Source organism: Pistacia vera, unplaced genomic scaffold (genome assembly GCF_008641045.1).
Source record: "Pistacia vera cultivar Batoury unplaced genomic scaffold, PisVer_v2 Contig470, whole genome shotgun sequence".
Taxonomy (NCBI): domain Eukaryota; kingdom Viridiplantae; phylum Streptophyta; class Magnoliopsida; order Sapindales; family Anacardiaceae; genus Pistacia; species Pistacia vera.
The window spans coordinates 130743-146124 of NW_022196302.1; the positions used below are offsets into that span (position 1 = coordinate 130743).

The 15382-nt window shown below is 33.0% G+C and overlaps 1 protein-coding gene across 1 annotated transcript; it reads left to right on the forward strand.

The window, feature by feature from the left end:
- Nucleotides 1–11757: 11757 nt before the first annotated feature.
- LOC116146044 (aspartyl protease family protein 2) lies at nt 11758–13314 on the forward strand. The gene has a single exon (XM_031431454.1). It carries the CDS (start codon nt 11792–11794, stop codon nt 13136–13138), a length of 1347 nt encoding a protein of 448 aa, XP_031287314.1. The 5' UTR covers nt 11758–11791; the 3' UTR covers nt 13139–13314.
- Nucleotides 13315–15382: the final 2068 nt, after the last annotated feature.

Sequence of the window (15382 nt, forward strand, 5' to 3'; positions counted from 1 at the left end):
AAGTTCTCCAAACTTGATTCTCCTAGCCTCAGTTGCTTTAATATATTTCACACTATCTCGAATCTTATTCAAAGCAACACTAGTAGCTTTTAACCCTTCTTGAACAATAAGATTCAAAATATGTACAGAACATCGCACATGGAAAAATTCACCTCTACATAACAAAGCATTCTGCACACAAAGCTGGTTCCTCAAGATATCCTCCATCCTATCATTACTACTTGCATCATCCAAAGTAATTGAGAAAAATTTCTTTTCAATTCCTCACTCTTGCAAGAAATTCATAATATTATCTGCCAAAACAACCCCTGAGGTTGGAGGAGGAATATGACAAAAGTTTAGTATTTTACTCTGTAACTCCCAATCTTCATCTATATAATGAGTTGTCAAAGAAATATATCCCTCAGTTGTACCAGAAATCCAAACATCAGAAGTTAAGCATATTCTACTTGTAAGCCTCCCTAATTCATGCTTAGTTTTTTTCTTCATCCTTTCATATATTTTTAAACAATCCGCCTTAGCGGTGTTCCTAGAATAATGCACAAGCTTCTTACACACATACGAAAAGACTCTCCTAGTTCCTTCATTCTCCACATATATATATATATGGTCTCTCACACACACTTAAAGGATAATACAATAAAATAAAGAAACAAACATCAAGCAGCATGTTGGCATAGAAATATTTCACGTTAAGTCTTTTTCAATGTTTCAAGTATATATATATGAACACTAAGATCAGACATAAATATATTCACTTAAAGAATGTATTGGTGGATGACCATTCGCATCCGTTTGTTTGTTTATTAAAAGTGAGCATTTATTTATCAAACTCATTAAAGTATTAAATATATGCTTTGAGTTATGAGCCAAGTGATATATTTTAGATAAATATTATGGCGTCCTTCAACAGAGATAATAGATAAATAAATTAATCCAGTATCTTGTACATATTATTTTGTTTCTTTACTTTGTTACTTTAGTTTATTATACATTATCAACACGAAACTCTAACCAAGGGAAACATTTTATATTTCATTTCTCTAATTCTCATGGTTTTAATTATATATATATTTATTTATTTTCACCAGCAGCTGTTAAAATAAAAAAAAATGAAATAGGAGACGAAAATGTACCCAACAAGCCAAAATCTATGGCATGAAATGAAAGCCAATATCCCAGCATATGTATATACAACATTACCAAAATTCACTAACACTCGGATTAAAAAATAATGAACAAAATCCAGAAATAACATGATAGACAATAACAACAGTTAAAAACTCTAAATCTTCTCTCTTATTTCAAGCATTATTGAAAAAAAGTGTCATATCCATTCACCATATTTCAAAACATATCAACATGGAATCACACACAAGTTCACAAGTATTAAACAGAATCTAATCCACCCATAACCTTACACTAAATGAACACCTAGAAAAAAATACGGAGAAAATCAAGAAATACCCAAATAAGAAAACTTGAAGATAACACAACCCATTTGTATATTAATCCTTAACAATCCAAGAACTTTAAAATCCCAAATATTTCAAAAAATAAAAAGGAAAAAGACAAAATCCATATGGCTAAAGCTATAATACATTGCAAAGAGAGAAATGCATAAAAAATTAAAAAGTAAAGTTGTTAATTCCTTGCAGCACTCGAATTGTTTACCAGCGTCAGAGAGAGGAGATGAGCCGACAAGGATGAGTTGACTGATGAAGTGATGAGAGATTGAGAGGCGGAGACTTGAGTTGCTGAGAGTTGAGAGATGAGATGCAGCCGCGATAGAGTAACTAAGACTGAGAGTGAAAGATGAGATGCATGCGTGATAAAAATTAAAATTAGGGATTCATTTCAAATTTGGAAAAACGGGTACCCGTGGGTTCACCCGTATAACTCGTCAGTTATATGGGTCGGGCCGAGTACGGGTCTAAAAAAATTGGGTATAATATTTTGGACCCGTACCCTATATTTTTTACCCGGGTACGGGCTGACCCGCGAGTCTAGACCCGTTTTGCTAGGTCTACTTGATAGCCCTCAATTTGGTCCATTTTTATCGATTCTCACAACCCAACTCCACCACATGCAACAACAATTTTCGGTCTTCTCGACATGTATCCAACGTCATTGGCCTTCCATAACACCACCAACTTCCTCCCTTCATCCCTCTCACCAAAACGCCTATCACACCTCACCCGTTTACTCCGCCAATCACCAGCCATTGATACCTTTTGGGTCGTGACTTCTCAAGCTTTTTTCGATCAATCCAAGTATTGGAAATCACCCATTTCACCACCCATTGCTTCTCCAACATATGCTCTCCAAAACCCCCCACCAATCTGACCCCATTAGCCTGCTGGTCGCCATCCATCTCTCATTACAAATTTTGATTTTTTGAATGAAAATTGGGTTTCACTTGTTGATGATTTTGGGTTTTGCATTTTGTGGTGATCTCTTTGGTCCATTGGAGTTGTTTGTTTGGGATTTTTGGAGTTGATTGATTGTTTTCAGTGTGTTTGGATAATTGGGTTTTTGTTGTAGTGGTGGTTTGGTCGATTGGGTGTGGTGGTTTGGAACTTGGAAATTGGAATGGGCTATGGTGGCAAAGGTGGTGTCGGTACTACCTTAGGGTAATGGGGTGTGAATCTGCAATTTAGCCATTTAGGGTATGAATCTGTAATTTAGGAAACTAGGGGTACCAACTGTGATTTCAATAAACCTTGGGTGGGTTAATCTCGTTTACTCTATAATTTCCCATCAATCCTACCTTCTGCCTATCACATATCTCTCTAAACTTGAAACACATACAAATAACAAATTGGCAGCTCAATTTTTCCATTGAAACATATTGCTACTGCAAGCAATCTCTCAAATGTTAAATCGCAATCTCTTATATCAATTCACCTACCTCTCATTTTACTGTAAAAATTCAATTATCTTATTTCTTACTCTTAGCATTCTCAACTCATTTTACTCTCAATTTCTCATCTCCTCTCTTTGCGCTTTCTCATCTCTATAGACGAAAATTCTTCCTTTTTGTTTCTGGTAAGCTGTTGCTTGTTTGTGCAAGCTTTGATTGTTTTTTTTTTTTTTTTTTTTTTTTTTTTTTTTTTTTTTTGGGGGGGGGGGGGGGTTTTAGCAAGTGATATTTGATCAAGTGAATGAGTTATTTACATTATTATTTTTATGCAGGGTAATAATATAAGATTTTACATAAAGCAAAATCAAAGGAGCATAAATCAGGTGCTAAAGTTGCTTCTTAATTTTTATAATTATTTTTATTTTAGCAAAATAATATTAAGGGCTCTAAATTATTTATTCTTTGAATAGAAATGTTTACTAGAAAGTATGAATCTGGATTTGAAAAACATAAGAAAAAAAAAAGATAGAAGAACTAATTCAATCCCAAAAAGGTACAGTTGATAGATTTGTTATTAATACGAAACACGAAATGCTAGAAAAACCAAATGAAAATTTAAATGAAAATTCAATTGAAAATTGTGAAGAAATTTTTAAAGATAATAATTCAGATTCATCAAATACTAGTAAAGAATATCATGAAAATTTAGAAGAAGATATTCCATTCGAGAAGAATAAAAATATTAATGATAAAGATGAAACAACTATTAAAAATATTTATGATCCGACACAGTGAAATAATTTAGACACAAGCTTATGTGATTTATTAGTTGAGAAATGTCAAATTAGACAAGTTTTAGATTTTCCAAGAGATGAAAATTCTCCAAGAGATGAAAATTCTAGACGCTTTTCCATAATTCATTACATTCGAAAATTACCAAATGGAGAAAAAACATGATAGAAAATTGCTAGTATATTCAAAAGAATTAGATAAAGTATTTTGTTTTTGTTGTAAATTATTTAGTTTAAAATCAAATACAATTCAATTAGCAAATGAAGGGTGTGAAGATCAGAAAAATCTTAGTGCCAAGCTTAAAAGTCATGAAACAAGCAATGAACATGCTATAAATATGAACATTTGGGTTGATGTTGAGATGAGATTGCTTAAAAAAAAAAAAAAAATTTGATAAATATTTACAAGAGAAAATAAATAAAGAGAAAGAGCATTGGAAGAATGTACTATTAAGAATTATAGCGGTTGTAAAAAATCTTTCAAAAAATAATTTGGCATTTCGTGGTACAAATAAGAAGATTTATCAAGAAAATAATGGAAATTTTTTGAATTTAATTGAAATGATTGCTGAGTTTGATCCAATAATGCAAGAACACCGTAGACGTATTCAAAATGGAGAAAACTCATACTCATTATCTTGGTCATAATATACAAAATGAGTTCATAGATATTTAGCATTAGAAATAAGAAATACCATTATTAAAAAAAATCAAAGAATTAAAATATTTTTTAGTTATACTTGATTGTACCCCAGATACAAGTCATCGAGAACAAATGTCACTTATATTAAGATGTGTAGATATTTTAATAAGTCCAGTAAAAATATGAAAGTACTTTATAGATTTTATAAAAGTGAACGATACTTCTGGTCAAGGTCTTTTTAATGTACTCACAAGTGTACTAAAAATATCTTGAACTTGATGTAAATAATGTGAGAGGACAAGGATATAATAATGGGTCTAATATGAAAGGTAGACAACAAGGTGTGCAAAAAAGATTATTAGATATAAATTCTAGAGCATTTTATACACCATGTGGTTGTCACAATCTTAATTTAGTTCTTTGTGATATGGCTAATTCATGTGCTAATGCTATTACATTTTTTGAAGTGACACAATGCATATACTCATTATTTTTTTCTTCTACAAAACGATGGAAAATTTTGCAAGATCATGTTTCTAATTTGACACTTAAGCCATTATCACAAACACATTGGTAAAGTCATGTTGAAAGTGTTAAAGCAATAAAATTTCAAGCTCCACAAATAAGAGATGTTTTATATCAATTAGCAGAAACTAGTGAAGATCTTAAAACAAAAAGTGAAGCTATTTCTTTAGTAACATTTGAGATTGAAAATTTTGAATTTCTATTACGCATCATTATTTGGTATGAAATGTTATTTGTTGTTAACAAGGTTAGTAAATATTTATAATCTAGAAATATGGACATTGTTGTTGCAATAGATCAGTTGAAAGGTCTTGTTTCATTTTTTGAAAAATATAAAGAAAATGGGTTTACATCTTCTATGATTTCTGCTAAAGAGATTGCAGAGCAAATGAATATAGAACCAAAATTTCATGAAAAACATACAACAAAGAGAAAAAAAACAAAATTTGATGAGAATGAAAACAAAGAGATGAAATTGTCTGTTGAACAATCTTTTAGAATAAATTATCTCACATATTTAGTTGATCATGTCATTTCCTCATTTCAAAGTAGGTTTGAACAATTTGAAATATATAGTGATAATTTTGGTTTCCTTTCTAATATAGAAAAGTTAAAATTGCTTGATGATGATAATTTGGAGAAAAATTGTTTAAATCTTAAAAACTTTTTAAAACATGACATGCTCTCTGATATTGATGGTTTAGATTTATATTCAGAATTAAAAATTTTAAAAGAAATTATAAATGTTAAAATTAAAACACCACCTGAGATACTATATTTTATAAATAAAGGTGAGTTATTTTCCAAATGCATGGATAGCTTATAGAATACTATTAATTATTCAAGTTACTATAGCTTCAGCAGAAAGAAGTTTTCAAAATTAAAGTTGCTAAAATCTTATTTGCGTTCAACCTTGTCACAAAAAAGATTAGGTAATTTTATTATCAATTGAAAAATATTTGGTTTCTAAACTTGAATACAAAAATTTTAATAATGATTTTGCATCTCAAAAGGCAAGAAAAATAAATTTGAAATAATTTTTTTTAATATATGCTTATACTATTAGAAGGCCCCAAAAGTAACTATTGTCTAGGGTAAAAAATGTTCTTGAGACGGCCCTGCTTTAACCTCATCTCATGCTTATGCAATAAAAATTGGGCATCTTGCAATGTGGTTTGGCTGTTGCTTGAAGTCAGGTTTGCTACTACCGCATCGTATTCTGGTCCTAGGCTATCTAATATGTATAGTAGTAATTCTTTGTCACCGATAAGGACTCCACTACCTATTAATTCATCATCAAATTCTTTCATTTTCAACATATATTCATTAATACTCAAAGAGTCCTTTTTAGTACTATGTAGCATGCTTCTCAAATGTAAGGTTATGGCTTTAGAAACAAATTGAAAATGCAATTCTATGGTATTCCATATTTCACACTTAGCAACATGTCTAAACATAGATTCTGAAATTGTAGAAAACAACCAACTCACCAAGAACTTATCAATTCACTTCCAATTGAAGTAGGTAGGGTTCAGTTTCTTGACCGGTTGCTCTGATTCAATTGATTTGTCAATCAAGAACATAGGAGGACATACTCTGTCACCAGCAACAAATCATTCAAGCTCGTGAGCTCTTAGAGTAGGAAGAATCTGTGAGTTTCAATAATTGTAGTTTTTCTCCATCAATTTGATTGAAATTGATGGCAGAGAAGAAGGAACCACCAAGCTTGTTGTGTTTCCACCATCAACTTGCATTTTTTCCAATCTTGAAGCAAAAATTGAAGAATCAAAGCTCATATTTGCCATTGACGTTTGTCTAGAAATTAGTTACCATGAAGAATTTTAAGACTAATCGAGAATCTTTTTAATAGAATTACTAGCACTATTGAATACAAGTCTAAGAGGGATTACAAATAGTTGTTGTGTAAAACACATTGTTTTAACACAATTATAAAGTCCACAACTTTTGAAACTTAACACTTTGGTCCCTTACACAATTACATAAGGTCAAATAACTTTTAAAACTTAATACTCTGGTCCTTTGTGCACTGATTTTCCAAGAGATAGAACGGGCACAAGAACAAGGTCGTCTTCCTCAGGGACGACTCAAGGATTTAAGGACAAGCGTTCCTTGCTTAACACTTTGGTCTATTATGCACTAATTTTCTAGAATATAAAACAGGCATGAGAACTTGGTTATGCTCCTCGGTGACGACTCAAGGATATAGGAACGGGCATCCGTCCTGATCATAGGGATGGGCATCCCTTGCCTTTGTTGTATTCTGTTCAACATTTCCCCTTAAACTAAACTCCATTCTTTTTCTTCTGTTCTACTTTCACTTTCCATCTGCTTAGCACAATCTGCCCAAATGCATCTTGTATAGCCTTGTCCACATTGTTAGTTCTTATGAGTTAATTATCAAAGCAAAAATTGTTGACAAAAGCATAAATTGATTCAATCAATTTATTCATGTTTACATCTATTCTGTTTTTAAGGTGGCATGTTTATTATTGCCGAGAAAAATCCAACATCTATATTATAATCTCACACAATTGTAGTCTCACTTGTAACAATCTAATTAGTTGCCCAGGGATAATTAATACTTGAATGAGTCATGCAGTTGAACGAAATATATATTTTGGTATTCCTACCAATGGTACCGCTGAGATATTCTTGGCAGAAGCAACACCAAATTTAAATGCTTATATCCTTGAACAAGTATATATAAATATGTCAGAGACCATATGTCTGTTTCAATTATCTACAGCCGTTGTTATCAAACAGCTTCACTATTATTCAAGTTNGTTGACAAAAGCATAAATTGATTCAATCAATTTATTCATGTTTACATCTATTCTGTTTTTAAGGCGGCATGTTTATTATTGCCGGGAAAAATCCAACATCAATATTATAGGGCATGTTTGGCTTATTATTTTTATCTATATTCCCAATCCTATTCTCCAAATAATGTTTGGCACATTATTCCAGAAATATTACCGTATTTTTTTAATTACTTTAGACCCCATAAGGTTATTAATTTCATCAAATACACCCTGAAAAAAAAGTTTAAAAATTATCAAAAACACCCCCGCGACCCACACTTGCCAGATTCCGACAACCACCGTCGATGGTAGCCGGAATCTGTACAACGGCCTACCTGCCGACCAGAAATGGCCAGAAGTTCACCGATCTGACCTTTTTCGGCCAGATTCAATACGGATCTAGCCGTGAACGACAGCCAAAGAAATGGTCGTCATTGAGGTCAACGACGGCCAAATCTTGGCCATCGTTGACCGAAAACGACGGCCATATCTTTGGCCATCGTTTTGGCCTTTTTCGGCCGTCGCGGCCACAACAGGCCATAGATCTGACCTTTTTCGACCAGATCCGTGGTGGATCTGGCCCATAACGACGTGTTATGACACAGATCCGACCGGTCTATGTCGTAACACGATTTTTCGGTCAGATTCTGACGGTGGTGGCCAGAATCTAGCACTGCAGGTGGTGGGGGTATTTTTGTCATTTTATGTATTAGGGTATTTAATTAAATTGCAAACCTAGGGGCTTTTTCATAAATTTTTAAATTTTACCTCGTAATATTCTCCTATCCAAATACCCAATATTATTTTCAAAATCATATACAAAATAATAAACCAAACGCACCCATAATCTCACACATTTGTAGTCCCACTTGTAACAGTCTAATTAGTTGCCCAGGGATAATTAATACTTGAATGAGTCATGCAGTTGAACGAAATATATATTTTAATATGCCTACCAATGGTACCGCTGAGATATTCTTGGCAGAAGCAACACCAAATTTAAATGCTTATATCCTCGAACAAGTATATATAAATATGTCAGAGACCATATGTCTGTTTCAATTATCTACAGCCGTTGTTATCAAACAGCTTCACTATTATTCAAGTTCAAAATTAATAAGAATCATTTTTAAGTCCTATAATATAGTTTAACCTCAAAGTTATCATTTAATTAGGGAAAGGTAAACAAATACTTAGCATTATTCTTTATCATTACGTAACACATACCACACATGTCCCATATCAGTGAAACATATTAACCCATGATCGTGGGTTGAAAAATGGTTAAATCAATCTTAAGTCTGTATATCTTGTTTATTAAAACATATCGTTAGATCAGCTGCAATATTTAGGATAATGTTAGCCCTCAAATGAATCGTTTGATTATGATCCAATAATCTAAATGGGATAACTCATTATCGTATCATAAAATAATTATACCATATCATGTGGTTAATAAAAAAAAAAATTGTTGTTACAAAAATTACTCAATTGACCTTAACAGAATTAAATAATTTGAGCATGACTGAAGACAATCAACAAGAAATTAATAAGAAAGTAACAAAAACGATTTTTAAAGTAGTCTTGTGAGTTCTAATCAATATTACGTCCACTGTTATTTTATTTTAAGTGTTTTGTTGCCTTACAATGATAGTATCTATGCTCTCAAAAATGTTCAAACCCTTTACAATGATTTTCAAGGATTTAACTGTTACAAGATAGATTTTTTGGATAATGACATGATTTTCGGGAGATAATCCCATGACCTTTGGCATGATTATCCGACCAAAATTGTAAGAATTGTTCTCATTATCTTCTCCTTAATTTTAGAGGATAATGCTTATCCATGATCCGGAAGATAACTATCCACCAGCTCTTCCAATCAGATCGCCTTTTTACTAGTTACCCCGAGCTACTGCCTACTTACGGCTCACACAACAAAATTATATAAAAAAATTAAGATTAAATAAAATTACATAGAATAAAGGGTCTCAAATCTAATCTCTTCCCAAGAAATAATTAAAATACTAATAAATTAGTGTCTCGCCTTCAATTTCACAACATTTTATCGTAAAAATACAAGAAGAAACATTATAGGTACAATATATATACTAAATTATTTATATAGTGACTCGATAACATTTAATTTTAAAATCTTTTCATGAGTATATCTTAATTATCATCATGATTTATCGTTTTTACTATGAATTTATTTATTTAACAGAACTCCATGATATGTTGTATAAAATAGATAACATGATAGCGCAGTTGTGCATCAAAAAATTAAACCTTACATAAATGGAATTAATAGAATATTGGGGAGAAATCGAAGGTATTGAGTAAATATGGTCATCATATATAGTTGAGCAGGTGATCGTGCATATAACATTATCCGAATCTACAATGCAATTTAATTCCCAACTTAAAGTAGTTGTCTTTAAATGTTCATTAATTGAAAGAGAAGGGCATTAATTTGAACTTGTCTTTCCAGTTTTCAGTCACATGCTTCTTTAGCGTGCCCCACACTTCCTCTTACATTTAATTATTATACACTTAGAATTGAAATTTTTTTGTAAATGTTTGAGATTTAAACATTGAACCAGGACATTGTCAGAATAGGAAAAATAAACAATAAGGTTGCCTTATAAGCTAAAATATATAAAATGCATGGAGGATACAAGACGTTGTTTTATTTGTCCTCTTAACATCAGGATAATTAATTCCTTCCATTTTTTTGTTATGTGATTGATTTAAAATAGGGCATACGATATCTGAAAGCAAAGTGTCAAGGTGACAGTAAAGCAACAATCACAAAGATTAATCACCACTAGGCCGTAAGCTGATTATTAGTTGAGATAAGTATAAATTGGTCTGATAGTTTCAAGGTCTTGAAATATTAGTTGAGATACACGTAAGTTGGTTTGTACCCCCTTGATGATTAAACAAAAAAAAAAAAAAATCACATAGATTTTAAAATGGTGTTTAATTACAATCTAAAAGTAATTTTAGAAAATTAAATACAGTTTATAAAGTTTTAAAATATAAATTGAATAGAATCCTAAAGGGAATAACCTAATATATAGTTTTTTTTTTTTTTTCATTATTTTTATATTATGAAAATCTCCTTTGTGCAAAGAATCGTATCTAGCGTACTTGATGTTGGAACGTGTTTACTCAATTTAAATCAAATAATTTAAGGCTTTAAGCAGTGTAATATTATATGGTATTTACTATTTAGGCAGTATCCGTACATTATATTGACAAATGTTTGGGTGAATTAAATCCAACCATATCAAAACAGAGTCCGGGTAGGTGGTGCAACCTAACTAAATGTGTTTATACGATAATCTCGTTTACGGGGAGGCGTAGCCCATTGATCCCAACGGGCCTCGAGTGGACTAGATAAGTTAATAAATACGACTTTAAGCCCAAAAATTAATTCACAGTTAACATTCGTCTTCTGCTCTTTTACTAATTTAACCCTATTGTTTTATTTCGTTAAAAAAGGACTAGTTGGGATATTAATTATAACATTTTTTATCACCTTCTTAAAAGAGAAAGAAATTTTTTGTCAGTGAAGCTTGGGATTCTATCTCATAGTTGTAGTCCTAGTACTGTTTTGGTCTTCAGCGTTGTAATTTGGAGTCATGCGGTTGATTTGATGTGATGTAATTATTTTGTTAAAACAGTGATATGATTTTGTATTCAAAGCTGCAAATGGGCAGAAAACCTCTTAGTCGACAACCATGCATTACATACATACAACATTGCAAATGAAGCTAGAAGGTGCACGTGACCCAGAATCATAGGCTGAAATTTTTTTGTATCCAGCATCGATCATTGGATTCTCAATTAGTGAACGCCAATCGAAGCAAAGCGACAAAGCATCTAAATCTCACTCTCACCAAACCAATTACATTAAACATAATAATCTTTGATCAATTAATATAAATTATTATTGAAGTTACAAATATATGTGCCTGCCGGTGTATGATTTCTGGTATTCAATTAATTAATTGTAGAATATGAAAAAAGGATCCCCAAGAAATATGCTCATGTACGGGCATTATGATTTGAATCTAAAAAATACCACTCGTCTCATCTCATCTCTTCTCTCTCCAGCTGTCCTCTTCCCCACACCACAACTATGTTCTCACTCTCACTCTCTTCCCTCTCTTTTCTCCTCCCCATCCTCATATACGCCGCCGTCGCCACCGCCTCAACCCAATTCATTAAACTCCCATTACTCCACAAAACTCAACATCCCAATCAAAACTCCTTCTCTCGTTCCCACCCCCACCCCCACCCCCACCACCACCGCCACCGCCAAACCCTCAAATCCCCCGTCATTTCTGGAGCCTTCGCTGGTTCCGGCCAATACTTCATTTCACTCCACATTGGCTCACCTCCTCAACCCCTCCTCCTCGTAGCCGACACCGGCAGTGACCTCATTTGGGTCAAGTGCTCTGCCTGTCGCAACTGCTCTCTCCACTCTCCCCGATCCACTTTTCTCTCTCGTCACTCCTCTTCATTCTATCCTCACCATTGTTTTCAATCCACCTGCCGCAACCTCGTTCCTCACCCTCACCCCAATACCTGTAACCATACCAAACTTCACAGCCCCTGTCGTTACGAGTACTCTTACGCCGATGGTTCACTTACATCTGGATTTTTCTCTCAAGAAATAATAACTTTTAACACTACCACTGCTCAACAACTTCAATTCAAAGATTTCAACTTCGGATGCGGTTTTCACAACTCCGGTCCAAGTATAACGGGCGGAAGCTTCAATGGAGCTAATGGTGTAATGGGCCTCGGTCGGGGGCCCATTTCGTTTTCTTCTCAACTCGGTCGACGTTTCGGTAACAAGTTTTCTTATTGTCTAATGGACTACACTCTTTCTCCACCACCTACAAGTTTTTTAGTGATCGGCAGTGAACAAAACGATGTCGTTGGTGTGAATTCTAAAATCAACTTCACTCCGTTGCTTATGAACCCAATATCTCCTACATTTTACTACATCGGGATCAAGAGCGTGTATGTTGACGATGTCAAGTTACGGATTAACCCTTCCGTTTGGTCAATCGACGAGTTAGGTAACGGAGGCACGATCATTGACTCGGGGACTACTTTGACGCTCTTAGCAGAGCCAGCATACCGTGAAATATTGACAGCATTTAAACGGCGAGTGAAGTTACCGAGTCCAGCTGAACCGATTCTGGGGTTTGATCTATGCGTGAATGTTTCTGGCGGGTTGAGTACAAGTTATCCTAAACTGAGTTTTGAATTGGTCGGCGGCTCGGTGTTCAGGCCTCCGCAAGGGAATTATTTTATTGAAACGAGTGACCTAGTGGAGTGTTTAGCGATGCAACCCATTAACCAGGAGTCGGGCCCTTCGGTGATTGGGAATCTGATGCAGCAAGGATTTTTGTTTGAGTTTGATAGGGACAGATCGCGGCTGGGTTTTTCACGTCATGGGTGCGCCATACCCTAAGTTCATGACTCATGACCCAGTCAGTCAAACAAATCTTGTGGGCTTTTATTTATTTTTTATTTTTTACAAATATTATATATATTATTAATTGATGCCAAATATTAAAAAGTAATGAATTTTGGGCATTTTGTGTTGGATTCGGTGTATCTGATTAATACGGACAACAGGACAAGTGTTTGGGGTTTGCATTTCGGTACGGGGGATTCATTGTTGGATAGGAAGACTCAGTTGCGAGCTAACATATTCCGTTTATAAGAAAAAGTAATTGAGAAGGATTTATAAGTGTAGTATTAGTATTTGTAATCGATTTTGTTGTCTCTCTCTCTGCCTTGTATGTAATTTATGAATATTGTAGTCCCATTATTTAAGAAAAAGTCATTGAAAAAGGTTTATAAGTATAATATTAGTACTTGTAATAGATTTTGTTGTCTCTCTCTCTGCCTTGTACATAATTTATGAATATTGTAGTCCCATGATTTAAATCATCTTCCCTCGGGCAATACCGTCTTAACTACATACATTTTACAAAATCTTAATCAAAATGAGTAATAACATATCCCAATTTTATACCTTGTATTTTGTATTCTACGTAATGTGGCATTTATATGGATAAAATGATTATGTAGTGTATAATTTGTAGCTCTAAATTGGTATCTTATTACTTATTTAGTATAATTTGGAAAAAAAATTACTACTTTATAATAAAATGTTATTTAACAAGATTATGTCTTGCTAATACATAGTATTAAATTTGAGCAGCAAACCTTGTATTAATACTATTTAAAGTGAAAATAGCAATAGAATATTAGAATAGAAACATTATATTTTAAACTCAGTATTATCAAATTTTATTTATTATATGTAATTGGATTTAAACAACCTCGCTAGCCGGGTTGCCCATTTAATACTTTATCTTAAATTGAACACCAAAACATTACTACACTCACGTTCCAAGTCCTATAATTTGGAAGAAAACTAAAAACATGATCATAAAAACCAATTTCTAAAGCTCAAACGTCAAATATATATATAAATAACAATAAAACAAACAGAATTATGAAAGACAGAAAATATATTCTGAATTAATGCCTATCAGCATTACACACCAAATATATAATTTCCATTTATTTTAGAAGAAATATAATTTTGCTCAAGGATTTTACAGAAAAAAAGAGAGGGAATCTTCCTTTTTTTTTTTTTTTTTTTTAAATTTTAGTCAAATATAAAATATATTTTAATTAAAATATTTCCCAAAATTTATTTACCAAATGTAGTTATTTTTAATAAACCCTTAAAATTAAATTCACAAAGTAATGTTCGAAATTTTATAAGAAATAAAATTATATATCTATTAACTCATATGGCAACAAACATAGACGAAACAGAGGTGAAGGTGATTATGACAATTTTGAATTTTCCCAATGTTTAGACAAATTAAAGACTGTGCATTGTCCTATTTCAGTGGATATTTGTGCATCTCCATAATTTAATGCGTTTTGAAGCAACAGTGTCTAGTAATAAGTGGCATCCACTCGCCCAACCAAAAACTGTCAATCACACTAATTCCTATTGGTACTGGGCAACACTGTCCCTCTGCTGCCATTGCTCACGGGTGCGAGCGGGATGTTCCTTATAGAAGACATTTATTTTGCTTACACCACACTGCTGTGGCCCACGGCGGAGCAGCGGCGCCTTCAATTGCAAGTTATAGTAAACAAATGTCAGATCACTTAATAGTTGTTTTTCCACAAAGATTCCTTCCCCTTTTCAGTAGCTTCTTAGACAAATATCTCTCAACCCCAATAATTTGAAGCACCATCACATGTCTGACTCAAAATTCTAATGGCGAACTTCTGCAACTCAGGATATTGCTCTCCAAAATCAGACCACCATGTAATGGAAAATTCAGGGAACATAATTAAATATACAGGAATTTAACCAATTCAAAATATTGAAAGCTGTACACAATCTATAAGAATATGCCAAATAAAATTTTAATTTAATCGTGTCTCCTTTGCTTGATCCATGTTTCCTCTATATATATATCTCACTTGTAATTTATCAGCCACATTGATCAAACACTGAACATGCACAAGTGATATTAATGATCCTTCACTAAATTAACAAAGATAATTGAAAATCTTATCCTTGTTAAAATAAAATAAATTTAACAGGTTGAGGTTTAGGCTTGGCAATGATAAAATTCTGTAAACTTTTGGTGGACATGCGCCGACCGAAGTTTGC